General features: G+C 39.0%; 1 protein-coding gene across 4 annotated transcripts in view; it reads left to right on the top strand.

Moving 5' to 3' along the window:
• LOC135475949 (dynein axonemal heavy chain 5-like) overlaps positions 1-19,568 on the top strand; it is a 71,812-nt gene that overhangs the window by 15,256 nt on the left and 36,988 nt on the right. For 2 of the 4 annotated variants that reach the window (XM_064755919.1, XM_064755920.1), the window contains exons 3-22: positions 93-180; positions 1,208-1,246; positions 4,427-4,587; positions 5,065-5,272; positions 5,687-5,850; positions 7,444-7,620; positions 8,167-8,280; positions 8,821-8,928; positions 9,280-9,726; positions 11,443-11,671; positions 12,408-12,586; positions 12,850-13,056; positions 13,510-13,827; positions 14,714-14,882; positions 15,546-15,812; positions 16,241-16,689; positions 17,109-17,310; positions 17,820-18,055; positions 18,201-18,419; positions 19,079-19,380. In XM_064755919.1, the coding sequence (XP_064611989.1) occupies positions 93-180; positions 1,208-1,246; positions 4,427-4,587; positions 5,065-5,272; positions 5,687-5,850; positions 7,444-7,620; positions 8,167-8,280; positions 8,821-8,928; positions 9,280-9,726; positions 11,443-11,671; positions 12,408-12,586; positions 12,850-13,056; positions 13,510-13,827; positions 14,714-14,882; positions 15,546-15,812; positions 16,241-16,689; positions 17,109-17,310; positions 17,820-18,055; positions 18,201-18,419; positions 19,079-19,380 (4,283 nt within the window). Of the gene's footprint in view, positions 1-92; positions 181-1,207; positions 1,247-4,426; positions 4,588-5,064; positions 5,273-5,686; positions 5,851-6,667; positions 6,678-6,847; positions 6,857-7,443; positions 7,621-8,166; positions 8,281-8,820; positions 8,929-9,279; positions 9,727-11,442; positions 11,672-12,407; positions 12,587-12,849; positions 13,057-13,509; positions 13,828-14,713; positions 14,883-15,545; positions 15,813-16,240; positions 16,690-17,108; positions 17,311-17,819; positions 18,056-18,200; positions 18,420-19,078; positions 19,381-19,568 lie in introns of those variants that run through there. The other 2 variants (XM_064755921.1, XM_064755922.1) reach the window with 2 other exon arrangements.

Consider the following 19,568-nt stretch of genomic DNA (forward strand, 5'->3'; position numbering starts at 1 on the left):
ATTTGTCATCATTTGACTCAATCTTTTTCTGTCATATACGTGTATGTGATATCTATTTAAGAAGCTATGTAATTAAATACTTTATTTTTCAGATTGAGATCATTGACAAATTTCTGGCAGAAAACGGCAGTAGTCAGTTGATGTTTTATTACCAAGAGCCAGAGGTGGAAAAAGAACCAGGTAACACTTTATGTGTATCATATTGTTGTTGATTAGGCTATTTTTTGTTTCCTTTTGATGATTTGTAAAGTAACTTTTGTTTTTCTGTTTTTATTTTTTTTATTTAGGTGAATAACTCTTAAAATGTAATTCAAAATATAATGCAGATTGGTCCTTGCACGATCTCTTGCACCTCTAATTGGTTAGATTAGTCCCATTTTTCGACTAATAAAGGGGGACATGCACTTTAATACTATTTCAAAGAATGCTCCTGTTGACTAGAAAATTAAGGTCAAGCGGTAAACTGTGGAGTTTCTTATATTGATAATCTGCAACCCTGCAGTTCCTGAACAAGGAAATAGCAATTCTGATCAAAGGTGCCTTAGTTAAATAAGAATAGGTCCAATAGACATACATTTAAATTTTTGGAGTTCAAAGTATAAATTTTTTCATGGCAGGGTACAAGAAATTTAGAGGCTTATAAATGAGGACTCTTTTTGGTGGTCATATAACCATATGAACCATAATTCCTTAACCTCTTTGCATATCAAAGAGCAACTTTCAGTGCCATCTGTGCACAGTTATAATTGGATTTTTAGAGACAAAGCTACATTGGTTTTATTGGCCATTTTCAGTGCGTCCCAAAAACTGTAATTTTAACAGTCTACGCAGAATAATGCCTTCAGCGTAAGTCCGAATAAACACCTTGCAGACACGAGAAAGGGTTGAAGAGTTGGAGTAACAAGATCATAAACATACAACACTGCAAGACATGTAGTTGGACGGCAGATATGTGTTTCTGAGATGGCTCTTTAACACATATTGTATGCTGATAAATCTTGTGTTTGAAAGCTGACATCAGTCCAATGAAACAGTATTCAACACATTTGCAACATTCATTAACAAATATATGGCTACAATGACTAAGCCAATGACAGAGCAACTTATAATGGTTAATACTGATGTTTAAACTGGCACAGAGTTTCTGTAGACATTGGATAATTCAATTTGAATGTTATTTTATGCAATGTAACATTTTACCTTTCAGCTGTAGAGTTTCGATTACAAAGCTCTTCCGTGAAAACAGGTGATAAGACGGTGCTATATTCACTAACATCCACTTCAGAAGTGTACCACTACAGTTTTCTTCCTCTATATAGCACAGGTCATATGCACTGCAGGTCTTGGGGTCTTATGTGTACCAGTCTCACAAAAGCTACATCTAGTAGCTAATCTCTATATTGGTTTGTTGCTAACCATAGATCTGAAGAAAAAAAAAAAGCCTCCTGCTTCAGATTTTGGCAAGGGACATTGACTCTTTTGTTTTGAAAGGAAAAATTTTGATTGGTACTCTTTTCAAGCAATGGCAAGTCATCTGATTTTCTTAGACTGAGAGTGCTTCTTCAGATCTAGTTGGTAACAATTTTTATACAGAGCAGCTCCAGGATCTGGGGTCAATTCAACAAAATCATTTCTGACTTAAATCAAAAATTTAAATACGATCATAAAGCTTATATTTCTGCTTAAGAAATTGAAATTTTGTTCACCTCATCAGTACCAGCTGAAGACAAAAATGTCAAAATTTCTACTTCGAGAACCTCATTACTTGTTATGCATTGTAACGAGGTTTTAAACTTAAGTCAGAAACGGCTTTACAGAATCGGCCCCTGGCTTTTTAGTGGGATTCAGGTCTCTGCTAACATTTCCTCCTGCACATACATGTATAACTCAGCTTGGCTTATTCTAGAGCATTGCGATACCCATTTGCTCATTAGTATTGAGGCAAGTGAGAGGCAACCTGCAGCCTGACAGTCAAGTAGTTGGATGTGCACATAGCACTGTTTAATGTTCGTTATGCTACAACCTTTGGTCTATGGATTTTAATCACTTGTTTTTCATTGTTCATGAACATTTAGACATATCATTTGTTGTAGTTTTTTGAAAGCAAACCTACATTTTTGATTGCGCTTGTACTGCTGGATTTGTATGATATAATTAATTGATAAGATACATGTACAGTAGGAATATCTACATGCATGGACGTTTTATCTTAGAGGGAAAAACAGTACGTCCTAAAGAAAATAGAGGCCATAGTAGATATGCTTTGTGTTAACCCTTGTCCTAACTGGTGGCCATGTCGGGGTTGATCAGCTTATGTTTGTTTTAATCCCAGTGGAATGTCCCACCTGGAGGAGGGTTAACATACTTTTATAAGCCATGAAGTTCATATTTCTAGTAGCCTCTTTTAGATTGAAGTACACATTCATTATGCTTGGTGGATTATCTTGGGAGAATTGCAGAGAAGTTATAATATACACGTACAGACCTAAGTATAATAGACAAAGTCATATCTTTAGTACACATGGTTTAGTATTGTCTGCGGTACACTAATGTAAAATGTAAAAGCTCTGAACATGTGCCAAACGCTAGATCTGCAACAACAGCTTTCTGTAATTCGTGCTGATCCTTATAATAAAGTCCATAATGCTTCTCAAGGGACGTCTGTCATTTTAAATAGCAAAGCTGGATATATGTTTATATAGATTTTTGATTTATGTTTTGTGTTGGATTGCGGGAAAGCGGTGTAGCAGTGTTCTGTAATTTAAATACCTGTACAGATATTGCTCATACAGAACTCCTCTAGAAGTACAGGAATCTTTCATGGTTTTATACCTGCAATGATACACGCAATTTTGTACGTCATATAAAATTGTTAGTAGTTATAGTTGAATTGTAATGTTATGTTGAAAATTGGTAACTAGATGTAGAATGAAGGTACATATATTGGTCATTTAGCTGCAATAGACTCTCAGCTTGATAGAATTATTTTCTGAGCTGCTATTTATGCTTTAATGGTGTCCAAGATGGAAAAGTTGAGCTCTGAGTAAAAAGATGGATGTAGAAACAAATTTTGTTTGTGTTCTGGCTCTAGATGACACCATTTGATACTTACACCTTGATCGTGTTTGTTGCCTCATAATGACACCATATGACCAGTATACCTTGATGAGCGTAATATCATGTGTTGGTAATTTCTTTAATTGCAAACTTATATTCCAACAAGCAACGGAGGGAAAAGAATTTGGCTTTGTTTCTTGACCAAAATAGCACTGTAAGAGTACTCTATTGTAGTTGGCCAGCCCAGTCCAGCCTATTGATTTATTTATTAATTTGATTGGTGTTTTATTCTGCACTCAGAAACCTTCCAGGGTTCATTTTGTTCAAAGGTATATCTTATGGTGTCATCTAAGTGGGTCAGTTAAAAAACAAAGGCTTTTAAAGAAGCGAAGTGGACTGCTTACATGTTCTTTTACTTGTGGGCACATATACGTATGTACTGTCTAAAGTCAGACTGGAGACATTCTGATTTTGAAACAAAACTGCTTAATGTTACAGCAGCTTAAAATTCACAGAAACTGTCCTGGAGCATGTTTCACACAGTGCCTGTAGTGTTGCATGCTCGATGGCAACCAGTAACCAGGTCTTGTGTAATTCTGCCGATATAGCTATGGCATCTCTCATGCCAGTATTTCCATGACATCTCTCATGCCAATATAGCGATGGCACCTCTAATGCCAATATATCTATAACACCTCTCATGCCAATATATCCATGGCACCTCTTATGCCAATATATCCATGACATCTCTCATGCCGATATTTCCATGGCATCTCTCATGTCAGTATATCCATGGCATCTCCAGTATATCCATGGCACTACTAGTACCAGTATATCTTTGGCACTACTCGTGCCAGTATATCCATGAGACCTTCAATTATTGCCAGTATATCCACGGGATCTTTGGCATCAGTATATCCTTGAGACCTCTTATGCCATGGCACTTTTCTGTCTCATGTTAGCCTATACTTTTCAGTTTACATTGGAATGTTCAATATACTTTTATACATTGATGCTGTACATGTGTACCATCACTTACTGTATATACTTGTTCTCACATGTTTATTATTGGTGTGTTTATGTGTATAGGTTTTATTCAGCATCCATTACCTTAATATGGGCACCGTTTTCTCCCATCATAGTGCTGGTTGCCGTCATTTATGTGAAATATTCTTGAGTACAGTGTAAAATGCCAATGAAATAAATAAATAAATACCTTATTGAGTACTTGTAAATTTACCTGTTTGCCCACTAATATTGCTAAGTGTGTATCTTTGTTTCCTTCGCAGTGATGAGTACATGAATGCTTTGTACATGATGTTGTCTTCCTGACATGAATGAGTACATGAATTTTGTTTCCCCTGTTCAGTAGATCAGATCCGCATTGGACCACCCCAGACTAAACCAGCCAAGGTTACCAAACCTAAAGTGTTTGTCACTGATGGGAAAGAGGTACCACTGCGAGGAATTTGTCTCTTCTTTACAAGAGGTAATACCTCCGTGGCCATTACGGAGGTCAACATTGTCAAGGTAAGACAGACAATGTGATAAATTCATTTAAGCTGGTTGATAAATGTATTTGTAGATCAACAAGAAGAACGTAATTTTCAAAGAAAGTGGTCCATTTTGATCATATTCCAAGACGTAAATAGTAAACAGTTTGTTAGTAAATATGTGTTTACTTGAGTTGTCAAATTGAGGTCCATGATTTCAAAGAGGATATGACGTTATGTTAGTGAAAGATCTGCTTGTCAGAAGTGAGTCAGTGATGGACAATAGACGTCAGCATCACCTTTGATGCACCTGTGATTATTAGTGAATGAAAGTCACTGAAACCAAATCTTTTTTTTGTTTACCAATAGTGATGACCAATAATAATGAATGATTTTTGATGATATCAAAAAGCTGTGGAAATATGACTTGTTGATGTTTTGAAGAAGGCCCCTTGCCCAGTTAATGTGTAGTTCCAGTGTAAGTCAAGTAACAAAACCATGCCTTTGTCACCAGGAAATCAACTTCACGATCCTGGACACCAATGGTCATGGGAAGAATGGTCGTGGCCTGCTTCATGCCATTGAGAACCTTATGTCCTCTATCTTCATTCCTGCACTGAAGAGGCTCGAGAAGGGATGGGGAGAACTGCAAACCCCTGCTGGCACCCCAGTCAGAACTGACTTCCTCAACTGCCTAGATTCTTTTGTGTCTGTCCTGGTTGGTAAGTAATGCTTATTAATTATCCTACATTTCTGTGAAAGTGAGATCTGGATTCAACCTTTCTTCCAATAAGTTTCTTTGCAGTTCTCTTAAGGTGGTCTTACGTCAACTTTGCTGAAGATTTCTTGATTTTAGTCCAACATGGAGTGGTACTTTCAGCTTGGCCTGAAGATGATAAACTGTGTGAGACACGTGGCAAAATTTTTCTGTTGCTTGCCAAGTGTCAGTGGTTTATGCTGTTGTGTACATGCAAGTAAAAACTGAGCGTACAGATGAATAGGCATTAAACCTCTTAACATTGCTTAATAGATATAAACCATGAAGGCTTGTAAAACTTTTGGATTAACCAAAATGTATCACTGGGTAAAGTGAGCGCTATCGCTAATTGCCTATACCTTTGTGAATTTATTAACAGGTGCTCAGGAGAGCCTGGAGGACAAGGTGACCCTGAAGCCATGTGCGATGTACGACTTGTCAAAAATCCAGACACCTGCTGACTACATGGCTGTGGCTAACAGCAGTGAGGCCCTGGAGAGCATAGAGGAGTGTCTGCAAGTCTGGATCAAACAAATAGAGCAGGTAATCCACTAGGTCTGAATCAAACAAATAGGACAGGCAAACCACAGAGTCTGGATCAAACAAATGGAACAGGTAAACCACCAAGTCTGGATCAAACAAATAGGACAGGTAAACTTCCAACTCTGGATCAAACAAACAGGACAGGCAAACCACAGAGTCTGGATCAAACAAATGGAACAGGTAAACCATCAAGCCTGGATCAAACAAATAGGACAGGCAAACCACAGAGTCTGGATCAAACAAATGGAACAGGTAAACCACCAAGTCTGGATCAAACAAATAGAACAGGTAAACTTCCAACTCTGGATCAAACAAACAGGACAGGCAAACCACAGAGTCTGGATCAAACAAATGGAACAGGTAAACCACCAAGTCTGGATCAAACAAATAGAACAGGTAAACTTCCAAGTCTGGATCAAACAAATAGAACAGGCAAACCACAGAGTCTGGATCAAACAAATAGAGCAGGTAATCAGGTAAGTCTGAATCAAACAAATAGGACAGGTAAAACACCAGGTCTGGGTCAAACAAATAGGACAGGTAATCCACTAAGTCTGAATCAAACAAATAGGACAGGTAAACCTCCATGTCTGGATCAGACATATAGAACAGGTAAACATCAAAGTCTGAATCAGACAACTAGTGCAGGTAAACTATATGTCCGGATCAAACAAATAGGACAGGCAAACCACAGAGTCTGGATCAAACAAATAGAACAGGTAAACTTCCAAGTCTGGATCAAACAAATAAGACAGGCAAACCACAGAGTCTGGATCAGACAAATGGAACAGGTAAACCACCAAGTTTGGATCAAACAAATAGAGCAGGTAATCCACTAAGTCTGAATCAAACAAATAGGACAGGTAAAACACCAAGTCTGGATCAGACATATAGAACAGGTAAACATCAAAGTCTGAATCAAACAACTAGTGCAGGTAAACTATATGTCTGGATCAAACAAATAGGACAGGTAAAACACCAAGTCTGGGTGAAACAAATAGAGCAGGTAATCCACTAAGTCTGAATCAAACAAATAGGACAGGTAAACCTCCATGTCTGGATCAGACATATAGAACAGGTAAACATCAAAGTCTGAATCAAACAACTAGTGCAGGTAAACTATATGTCTGGATCAAACAAATAGAACAGAGAAAACACCAAGTCTGGGTCAAACAAATAGAACAGGTAAACTTACAAGACTGGATCAAACAACTAGAACAGGTAAACCTCCATGTATCAGACTAATAGAACTGGTGAACCACCAAGTCTGGATGGAACAAATAGAGCAGGTAAACCTCAGAGTCTGGATCAAATGAATAGAACAGATAAAGCTCAGAGTCTGGATCAGATGAATAGAACAGATAAACCTCAGAGTCTGGATCACATGAATAGAACATGTAAACCTCAGAGTCCGGATCAAATGAATACATGTAGAACAGGGAAAAGTCTAGCTCTGGTGTTGTTACCTCAATGCATGATAGTGTGAAACTCTTATAGATTGGTCAGATTCATACATGTATATCTATTCTGGCTGTACATTTTATTGTAATTACATGATGAAGATGAAGTAAGCCGTTGTGTTCCATTGATTAGGTTCTAGCGGAGAGTGAACAGATGAGGAAGGAGGCAGATGATATAGGGCCACGAGCAGAACTTGACCACTGGAAGAAGAGGATGTCAAGGTTCAACTACCTGTTGGACCAGATCAAAGGGCCAGAGTGTAAGGCTGTATTAGGTGTGCTTACTGCAGCCAAATCAAAACTACTCAAGGTTAGTGGGCTCACACTGTATCACTTTCCCAATGATCAGTGAGATCAGGGGTCAATTCCACAAAGCCAGTTCAGACTTAAGCCAAAATTTTGGAGCCTTGAAATTAAACCCACCTCATGAGTTTGATAATATTAAAGATAAATGTATCAAAATTTCAACTTCCGTAAAAATTATGCACTGTAATGAGGTTTTATGTTTTGACTCAAGTCAGAAATAGCTTTGTGGAAGGCTTGTCATGTTCCTGAGAGAGTTAAGGCATTAGTTTCCTCTGCCCATATAGCTGATCTTTGTCATGTACATGTACATGTAAGTAAAAAATATTCGAGTATGGTGTTAAACACCCATTATATAAGTAAATAAACACCTTACCTTAGTACCAGTGGATACTAGTGACTACACATACCTGCACATTTAATTAAAGTGAGCTGGTGGAAAAAAATGCACTGTTATAGGTATGTGTTGATTTTCATGTACTTTTCATGCTCATGCAGTTTTGTTTTGTGAAGGAGAGTACCAATAATACATGGAGATATCTTTTGGTTTCAGACGTGGCAAGAGTTGGACCGTCGTATCACGGACACAGCCAACGAAGCAAAAGACAATGTGAAATACCTGTACACGCTGGAGAAGTTTTGTGATCCCCTCTACAACAGTGACCCAGTAAGTAAACATTCAGTATTAAGCTGTATGTGATCAAAGTTTGCCGTACAGGTATATTTACTAGAGCATAGGCCACAGTTAGCAGCTGGTCACCTTATAAACCAGTCTGTTCTCAGATATATGTCTCTCTAAAGTGAGCAATTTTCAAACAACTCAAAACGTCACCAGTTTTTTTTTTTTGGTCTTTCTCCAGTAATGACTAGGAAATTCTTTACTATGCAACAAGTTGGATTTGCAAGTGTGTGTTAGATCCATTTGTTAATAAGCCGTTGGCATAATTCTGAAGTACACATGTTGAAACCCCCTTCTTTTATCGTTGTTCCTGCTATTTTTTGTGCCTTAGTTGTGTAGTTTTTTTTCATTTTTTATTGCTGTATACATGAATTATCTTGTGTGCATTTTATAATTTCTACACCTTTACTGTGTAGTAACTTTTCTGTGTTTTGTATGTACAGTGTAGTATACTATTGGTTTTGCGTTTTATGTGTTCATTACTTACCACATTTATGTTATTTATTTTACCTGTAATCTGTATTTCAGGTGGGTATGTTAGATGCTATACCTGGGCTCATCAACGCTATTAGAATGATCCACAGCATATCGCGTTACTACAACACTTCAGAGAGAATGACATCATTGTTTGTCAAGGTACGTATTTGGACAGAGTAAAATTGTGTATAAACATTGGGAAATCAGTTACATGGCACATGGCATAAATTGCGCATAGACTTACTGCTTTTGCTCCTTTAATTAGTTCAACTGGTGTTTTTTTCTGTTTGGGAAGTTCTGCGGGTGGTCGTGGGTTTCTCCTGGGAGATGACGTAAAACTCCATTCAGATAAACAAAGTGGTGTTTTAAGCCATGCTTTGGAATACGGCATCAATCAGATAAATAAATAAATTGATTGAATGAATAAATTATTCCCACAAATATTGTCCTGTACAATTCTCAAATCTTGATGCTGATTTACTACACATATTTTTCTACCTGTATGTTCAGGTCACCAATCAGATGATCACAGCATGTAAGGCGTACATCACAGACTCGGGCTGTGAGACAGTCTGGTCACAGGAGATGCCCGTTGTCATTCGCAAACTCAAAGACTGCATCCGTCTGAATGAGGAGTACCAGTCATGTTTCCACAAAACCAAGGCCAAGCTGGAACAGATGCCAAATGAGCGGCAGTTCGAGTTCTCCGAAATGTACATTTTTGGCAAATTTGACACATTTACGCGTCGGCTCAGGAAGATAATTGAGATGTTTGACACAATGGAGATGTATTCCCATCTGGCTGACTCTAAGATTGAGGGCATGGAACAGATGACAAGCAAATTTCAGGTGATCGTCACACAGATGAAGAAAAAGCCCTACGACTACCTTGACCAACGGAAAACAGAATTTGATGCTGATTTTGAAGAGTTTAAGAGACAGATTGGAGAACTCCATGTAAGTAGTATTTGGCACACTGGTACTATTTATTTACATATTTGATTGGTGTTTTACGCTGTACTCAAGAATAATTCACTTACACAGCAGTGACCAGCATTATGATGGGACTCCGACTGGCATCCTTCATACAGGTAGTAGTTTTATAACTACAGTATGTATGGCTTGAAGTTTGCATATGTGCGATTATGTGGCTATGAAGTCTTGTAGTAAGCCAAGTACCATTGACAGGTATGGCTTAATTGATACACAGGTATAAGTATATGTTTATATTAAAATCTGCTGTTGGAAAATATTTGAATATCTGAATAACATTTCATGTTGTGATTTTTACACACCCTACAGCCACCACAGGAGCCACCATAGATTTTCATAGTATTGATATGTACATGGATGTCATTATGAAAAAAAAAAAAAAAAACAAGCGCAAATGTGCAAAAACTGCATCTTAAAAGGCAATATTATCTTGCGCTTCGACCTTTTTGAAATGGCCCATGTTACTAGATAGTATTTCACCAGATAGATCAGCTTTCCGCTGGATGAACAGACACACAGAGGGACTGGAACCCTCTATTTTCTTTATTTTTGACAAACGAACAGGGCCTCAATTTTGAGGAGTACAATTCCTCACCTGGGGCTCTACGTGCCTGGTCCATTATCCAGGTACACTTTGTATCGTGCATGCCGTAAAAATCTCCAGTGATCCGTAATCAAATCTGTTGTGCTATTGCAAATCAACAGAACAACATCAATGGCCCTCTCACATGGCTTTCTTAACAAAGCTTCTGACTGGACAAGGCTGGAATCCCCCCTCCAGTTATTATAGCTGAATCCTTTTTAGACTCCCCTACCTTGCCAGTTACTGTATGTAGACATCTTTAGATAATGTGTATGAGTTATGTTTGGCATGGAAAATGGCGTCTGTCAAAGATTGACTTGTAAAAACTTTTGACAAGTGGAACATGGTGTTGGTTGGGGTGGGTGGGTGGGGGGGGGGGGGTGCACATAAAATTTGATTCTGACGTAGACAGTAAAGTGTCGCTTGTTTGATGTGCTACATGTGCTCAACACAGTGAGTTCTTGATGGGTGACCAGATCAGGGCCCAGGCCAAGAAAGATTTGGACAAATACATCTCAAATACACAAATTTAGGGTACTATGTTCGTTACCAAACGTATAGTCAGAGTGTCTTCTAACACCTTTCTTCAAAAGCTCCCGTTGTGACTGTGGAGCATTGGTCTCTGCTGTCAGAAAGAGCATCATTTCAGTCCAGCGCAAATGTCATTGTGCCACAACAGTCACAAATAGACAGTGCCATTGAACAGGCGCCGGCGAACGCCTTTAAAAAAAGAAAACGCTGAAAAAGGCTTACAAGAAAGCATCCAGTTATTACTATACTTAAATAAAATTATTAACATGTGATGCTGATGGGTCTCTCATTTTCATAGTCTTGTTCCAAATAGGGGGCGTCATAATGTAAACACGTACAGACGTGATTACTGAGCTACAAGTAGGTATCAGTAGATTTATTTATTCGTCTACATTTAGTTAGATGCTTCTTAAAATGATAAAACACACAGAAATTCGGGATGTTTGAGTATTTATCCAGAAGATAAACCTAGTAATCAATATGTACTTTTTGCTTCCCAGACCTACTCAACTTTATACCTTTCACTTCAGTTGTTTTCATTTAATCTCCTTGCTCCTCTCTTCTAGAGCACAATAACAGGATTCATGGACCAGAGGTTTGAGCGCATCATCAGCACACAGAGGGCACTGCTCATTCTGCGCAAGTTTGAGCGTCTTAATCTACCAAACCTGGGCATCCAGGAAAAATACCAGCGGATCCTTCTCCACTACAGCAAGGACATCGACAACGTGTCTCGACTCTACCAGAAGTACAAAAATGATCCGCCTGTGGCCAGGGACCTCCCACCTATTGCAGGTCAGTAGTCTTTACTTTGCTTCCGTCCCATGCCTTGGCTGTTTTACCCAGCCTCTCTTATTAGCATGTTACATACACTTAATGAAGATGACAAGGTAACGCCTGTAACACGGACTGCTTAAGAACTATTTGCCATTAAAAAATTCACTTCAATAATTGTATTTTCAGAGGCAAGTAAAGGTCATTAACTATTGTTTTAGGTGTTTTCCAGGAGCATATATCCTACCTTCCAAACAAACCTCAAAAAATCTTTCAAAGATCAGTAGAAGTCTGAGAGACAGATAAAATGAGTAAAGTAATGCAATGATGTGTTCATATTGACTGCATTTTAAAAGGCCTAAATTCCTGACTTTTAGCTAACATGCACAGGTGTGTACCATTTGTCTCTTACTTGTCCGCCACAGACAAGATCAGCAGGTGTGCATATGTACATAAAATACAAACAGAAATTTCACCCCTGATTACATAGCCCATTTTTCTTTATTCTGAGACTTTTGTTGATCCTAGAAAAGTGTTTTGAAGTTGGTTGGAAGGTAGGTGTACGTACTCATTGGAATATGTAAGTCTCAGTACCATAAGCAATATATTAAGATGTTCATATTTTGCTTGTAAAATACATGGGAAAATTTTGATTATTTATCATATTTTATAAGTAACTTAAATAACCTAAATAGACTGGAAGTTAACAATTTTTATCATTTAAGTAACCATGTCTATAACCTTTTTGTTTTCTTAGGTAAAATTTCTTGGTCCCGTCAGCTGTTCCGCAGAATTCAGGAACCCATGGAAGTGTTCCAGTCACATGATGATATCCTACAGATTCCTGATGCAAAGAAAATCATCAAGAGTTACAACAAACTGGCCAAGGTGTTGTTAGAGTTCGAGGTTTTGTATCACAGAGGCTGGCTCAGACAGGTCAGAGTTTTTGTTTGATCTGTTATGTATTATGATATCTTGTCTTCTTGCAAGAAAATTTTTGTGAACCTGCATGTATTTGTATCCAGATTGAATTTTTTTTTTATTTACATAAGGTGATTTTTTGATCTTAACTATATTTGTGTTCAGAATTCTGGTTATTGCCATTAAGTAGTTTTCAGTTGTTTTTTAATTGGTATGAGGAAACAGCTGTGTGGATGCCCTAGAGAAATAGGTAAGCAACATGTTTGATATTAATTCAGGTGGAGGCGGCTAAGGCAGGACTTCAGGCCTCACTGTTGGTTGCGCACCCGGAAACCAAAGAGCTATTTGTGAACTTTGACCCGCAAATTGTGACGATGATTCGGGAAACTGAGTGTATGGCGAGACTGGGATTAGAGATACCAGCTGTAGCTAAGGGGCTGAAAACCAAACAGAACCTCTACAAGGAAAACTTTGACAAGCTACAGGTGAGTGGACCAAAATACCGGCAACGAACTGTATATTGGATGAGGATTGTGTGCAGTTATGCAGGATATGAATGTCTAGTTATGCACATAGATGTATGTAAATGTAAATGGAATGATATTCTGCAGATATTAGTTTTGTATACAATATATCATCAGAATGAAGGATTTGTTTTTTGCATAGCTGATCTTTATTTGTTTTTTTGGGGTTCATGATATCCACATGATGAATGTTACCTGAAATTTAGCAGCATGAAGTGTAATGCTGTTTATGTGTATTACTACAAGAAAAAGACTAAGCTGTTAGCTGTGCACATTTTTGAACAAAACACATTGTCCACAGATACCATATGTTACCTCAGCTTCAGCGGTCATTACTCATTCGGAATCTCATTTCAAGTTAGAACCATGTAGTTTCCAATGTGTGTCAGAACGCGATGAATTTTTGTATGACAGATGATGCTGAAAGAGAACAAGCGAGTGAGAGCGAAAATCCCGTCAGCTTTTGACCCTCTGATGGCACCTCACCGAGCGCGTGTTGATGGCGCTATCGAGCCTGGGCTGACCCAACTGACCTGGACCTCAGTGAATATCTCTAGTTACATAGAAAACGTTTATGCAGAGCTGGCTAAACTGGAATTGATGATGGACAGAGTTCATGACCTAATGGAGTTCCGTATTGAGGCGATCCTGAAGGAGATGAGCAAGACAGTGTTGTGTCAGATCCCAGACGAGGAGCCTTGGACAGTGGATCACTTCCTGGAGAACACACAGGTGAGGATGACTCGCTTGCTAGTATGGCTGCCAGACTTGCACATCTGAACATCACATATGGGAAAGTTCATCAGTGACTTACCGAAAGTTGTTGGTTTACTGACCACAGTTGTAAAAGTGAAAAAATTTTCAGTATGGCTTTAAACAACAATCAAATAAATAACTTAGCTTGTCTGCCTGTGTGAAGGAAGAGGTGTCAGGCTGACATATACACATACAAACAAGCCAGCAGTTTAGTGGGCACAGACCACTTTCTCACCTTATCAATGAGATCAAAGGCTATGAGCTCATGATAGTTGGGCTGCCTTCTCAGGCCAAAAAGTTGGTCCAATACCTAATAAAAGGTGGTGGTTGTGGTTGTGGTTGTGGTGGTGGGTAACACCTCTTGAGTATGGTGTTTAACCGCAAGCAAATAAATAAATAAAACCCTTTTCTTAACTTTCCCTAGCATACATTCCAGAGAAATGTATTTTGTATGTGTAAATTAATTGATTGGTGTAAAGAGGCTTACTCAACAATGTTTTACCTATGCAGAATGACCCCAAATTTCGCCACACAAAAATGCATTTTGAGGTGCAAAAAAATGCCATAAAATATCATTTTAGGTGCTGAAACATGCATGTTTTCCAGCAGGACATCATAATTCCTTCCAAACCAACCTTAAATCACTTTTCTAAAATTATTAGAATTCTCAGAATACGGTCAGAATAAGAACAATTTCAGAATTGAGCCGGTTAGTCATGGACAAAATTTTATTTCATTTAGGGTATACTGTTAATTTTTTGGGCTTTAGTAGAAAAGAGTCCACTGGTCTTTGGCAGGTAAATGACTTAATACCCAGTTTCACCATGTGTGTATATATTGTGAATGGTCATTTTGTCTTCAGATGCTGTGTGCCCGTGGAGCTCAACTCCTGCAGACCAAGAGTATCAATGTGGAGGAGGCAGCCAATGAGCTGATCAACATGCTCTGTGAGAATGTGACCCAGGAGGCTGAGGAGGAAGAGAAAGGCGAGGACCATGAGACAGGGGAGCAGGACGAGGAGGAGGAAGACGGTAAGCTGGGACAAAGGTGTTTTTCACCTTTTATGGCTCATCTGGCTAAAAACATGTTTTAACACAACTCAGCAACTCCAGACTGCGGGATTGATTGCTTTAACATTTTTGACAGGTGACATGATACAGTAGAACTTTTTAACCTTTAACAATGAGAGAATTTGAACTTGAAATTCCTCCTTTGATTCCTGGCTTTGCTGGCCGGGCTAACATTGGGTTACTGGTTCACTCCAGCCACTCTGGTTTTATTCCCCCTTAAAATTGAACACCTGGACTTCAGTGAAAATCCTTGAGTAAGAGCCACAGTGTAAAACATCAATTAGATAATTTTTTAGTTGTAAGATTGTGTGATAGGTGTGTGTCCACTGAGTGGAGAATGTGCTGTGATTCATTGAGATCAAGCAGTGGTTGTGTGATGACTGTTGTCTCTCAGAAACTGATATTTACATGTGATTTACCTGGATAGTAAATAATGGTGTCCATTGATGATAGTACTGGGAGACTGTGTTCCTTATGAATATACTGTATTAATTTATTATTTGCCTGTGAAAAGTAGTTAGCTTGTTGTCTCTATACACCTCTTTATAAACTTCGGAATCATGCAATCAACAATCACATCTTTTGATTTGTAATGAATCTTTTTTTTTTTGTTATGCTTGGCAGAAGAGAGAAGCCGACCCGCCACCGGTCGCCCTGCCACCAGCAGGGATGGGTCCCCACGCAGTAGCAGGAAGTCACGCCCAACCTCCACGCAGGCTGTTGCTGTTGCCAGGCGACGGAAAGAAATGAGAGAGAACATAGAGGAGGCGGCTAATGAGCTGCTGAACCACTTTAATCATCGTAACCTTGACGCTCTTCTCAGGGTCACGCGGAACACCCTGGAGTCTCTGCGGAGGAAGATCACCTCTAGCTCTATGGTGCACTACTTAGGTCAGTCTGAAGGCTGTTATTATTATATGATAATTGTTATTATCTTATGTGGATGTATTCAAATGGTGGATTAACATAGGTAGTCTGGTCACTACCTGACTGGGCACTGCCGACTGGTTGGCCCATGTGTCAGTATAACGTGATTGGTTAGGATGTAATTTCTGTTGTCTTTAGCATGGCGTGTCAGTTGAGGCAGCACTGTGAATATGTCAGCTGTCGCTCCGACTGATACAAAGGGACTGTCATCATATAAGTTGCGTTTTGGGACTAAATCCACAAAATGTAGTTAGGGACTTGAAAACAGGTAACTTCCAGTTGATATAAAAGATATCAAAGGTTCAGACAGCTATAAGCGAATTGAACATTTGGCTTCTCAATTATAATAATAGTCGTTCGTTTTTCTAAAAATGTTTGTTTTTGTATTGCAGTGGATCCCAGTAACAGCCCCCAGAAGGATAGTCGACCGTTTTTCAGGACGAATGCCAAATTGAGCATCCCAAACATTGTGATGCAGCCAGCTTTGGATGAGGTTCAGCAGGCGGTGAACAAGGCAGCACAGCTGGTGATCGGCGTCAGTAAAGGCGTGTCACAGTGGAGCAAGGAGAGGAAGCGTCAGTCTCAGTCTGCCATGAACCGCTCCGGCTCTGGGTTAGACGTCTCCCTGGACAGACGGGGTAGTATGGTCAGTGTTGCGGCATCTGAGGCATCCCGTAACGCGGAGACTGGCCGTGCACGGGGACGTAATGACGCTGATACGGTGGACTCGGGATACACTGTAAATGTCCAGCCTAAGAACTACTTCAAAAGTGTGTATGATAACAAGGAGATCTCCAAGATTGTGGCTCTGCTTTCTACCTCTATCAACTCTAACAAGAAGGTCAGTTTTGTAAAGTGATGAATGTCTACATCCTGAAATCTGGTCAAATCGATTTGTTGTGAAGCCAGTTTTGTTAGTTATCCTTATAATTTGAAGGGTGATGTGTATACAGAAACCCGAAATTTTGCATATTTGATTTCTTGTTAAGTCAGTTTTTAGATGTATGTGTGATTGTCTTGAAAAGATAAAGGTTTACAGTACACTGTGAATTCATATGAACAATAAACCAAGATGCAATTTTCATGAAGTGTTCTGCGGGGGAGTGGGGGGAAAGGGTTGTGGAGGGGGGGTGTCTTTTTCTTGCTGATTTAATGTTCAAACATTTCTTTCAGCTAATAACAAAGTACTATATACGTAGTGTATAAAAATGCAATATAAAAACACTCATTTTCCATACTGGTTTACTTCCCTTTATCTAGGAGGTGACCACAGCACTGGAGAAATTCTCCAAGTACCATGTGATCTGGGAGAAGGACAGAGACGAGGACCTGGCAGAGTTTATGAAGGAGGATCCTAAGTTGTCGGAGTTTGAAGGGCAGATCAAACATTACGAGGAGCTGGAGAATGATATCATGTCAGAACCAGAGTATTACGATGTGGGACCTATAGCTCTCTACACAGGTGAGGCACAGGGGAACACGTGATGGAGATGTAATTCATTCCTGAAGTTAAGTAATTTAAAAAATTAGTGAAGTAATACCAAAGCTTGCTTACCTTCACCATCTAATGCCAAAATACTACAGTGTATGTCAAATAAGATTGCTTTTTTTTCTACATTATTCTTTAAGTGGTAAACAAATTTTCATTAATAACACACAGATATTTTGATTGCTTTATAAAAGGTGTTTTAAATGTCTTGCATGTGCATATTGTTCATTGAAATTTTGTTTAGTGTTGTCGCAATATGTATGTATATAGATGGATATATATTTGATAATACACTGCCTTATTACTTACTTACTATACAGTGTACTCCTTACCACATGATTTCCAGTAGACAGCAAGACATTAAACTTACAATAGTGCAAAGAGATTGAATAATTGTACAGACTTTTCTTGCAATAATCAAGCACACCACTATTCATGTAATCAGACTGACCATACACTAAGACTGAGACGTATTTATTCAGAATTCCTGAAGTTGGGTCTGACCACGGAGACAAAAACCTGGAGGCTTCATTACGGGAAAGCTTGCGTGAACAAGTACCGTACGGAGATGGAGGATATCTTCAGGTTCATCGAAGACCTGAACAAGAGGCTGGCTCGTCCAATCAAAGATCTTGATGACATCCGATTTGCTATGGCAGCTCTCAAGGAGATACGTGAAAATGAGATCCGTATCGACATGAGTATTGGACCAATTGAGGTCAGTTGTCATTTTTGTGTTGTGGTTTGAAATGTACATTGGTTGGACTTATGTTGTATCTACCCATATGTTGGGTCTTTACCTGTGTACTTTAGACTTTGCTTGTACATTTAATCTTCAAATTCTTTTTTTTTCGGACATTTAGGAATCGTACGCTCTTCTGAATAAGCATGACCTGCCGGTGGTGAAGGAGGAGATTGAGCGATGTGACACATTGCGCTACTCCTGGGAGAAATTACAAAACCAGGCTGCTGAAGTGCAAACACACCTGATAGAGATACAGCCAAACTTCAAGAGCAATCTCATCGAGGATGTCAAGGTGTTCATTGTGGACTGTAACAACTTCTACCATGACTATGAAGAGGTGAGAACAAGCTGTCATAAACGCTGAAAAGACTTTGTTCATGTAGTATTCAATGGTTTGTGTCACAGCATCCCAAATGTAATTTAATAGTATGTGTAAGACATTAGTAATAAGTCAGTTTTGACAAACAGTGCTCAACTGGTTGGTTTCATAGCAGTCAAGTAAAGATGAACAGTGTAGCATCTCTGTTAAATATGAAAATCTGCCTCAATGAATGAGATACTTGTCTGAAGAATTGCAAGTTCAATCCCGGTTTATGACAGGGAATCCACAGTATTTCCTTGTCCCTCTTTTTGAGGCCTTGGTGGCGATAAGCTGTTGAAAGAGCCCTCAGGACCATTCAGTGGGTCTTACATGATGTCTGATGGAAATCACTAGCATTTTCCTAGTAATACATCTGTACACCATATGTACATTGGAATTATCAGTTTAATGGTTGCCAAAGGCCTTGAGTAACCAGTACTGTCCAACACAAGGACAGTTGAGAACAACTCTGCTCTGTATGCAGACACTGGTAACTTGTCATAGACAAATTTAGATGTATTTGCAGTATTTCTGGTTTTGTAGCACCTGCTAACAACTCACTACTTGACCAGCTGTCATTCCTTATCCATGATGGTGTTCTCTTTACATCAACTCTTGTGTTCTGCACATTTCAGTCTGGCCCAATGGTGGCAGGTGTTCCTCCAAGAGATGCCTCTGACAGGCTCATCATCTTCCAGAACCGCTTCGACACTCTGTACAGGAAGTATATCACTTACTCGGGCGGGGAGGAGTTATTTGGTCTGCGAGTTACCCAGCATCCTCAACTACTGCAGATTCGTAAGGAGCTTAACCTGCTGCAGAAGCTGTACGGATTGTACAACAATGTGATTGACACTGTCCATGGCTACTACGATATCCTCTGGCAGGACGTGGACATTGAGAAAATCAACAACGAACTACAGGACTTCCAGAATAGGTTTGTAGTTAGCAATTCCATGTTATAGATATATATTTGTCAACTCGTTAACTTGGACAGTCTTGATTTACATTTTCTTAAGGTTAAGTTATTTTATAATTTATAGTGTCCAGGAGATTGATAATAGAGATACCAGGTAAAAGATTTGACAAAAACGCAACCAATTTTTATACGTCATTTATATTATG

Source organism: Liolophura sinensis, chromosome 9, assembly GCF_032854445.1.
Source record: "Liolophura sinensis isolate JHLJ2023 chromosome 9, CUHK_Ljap_v2, whole genome shotgun sequence".
NCBI classification, from domain to species: domain Eukaryota; kingdom Metazoa; phylum Mollusca; class Polyplacophora; order Chitonida; family Chitonidae; genus Liolophura; species Liolophura sinensis.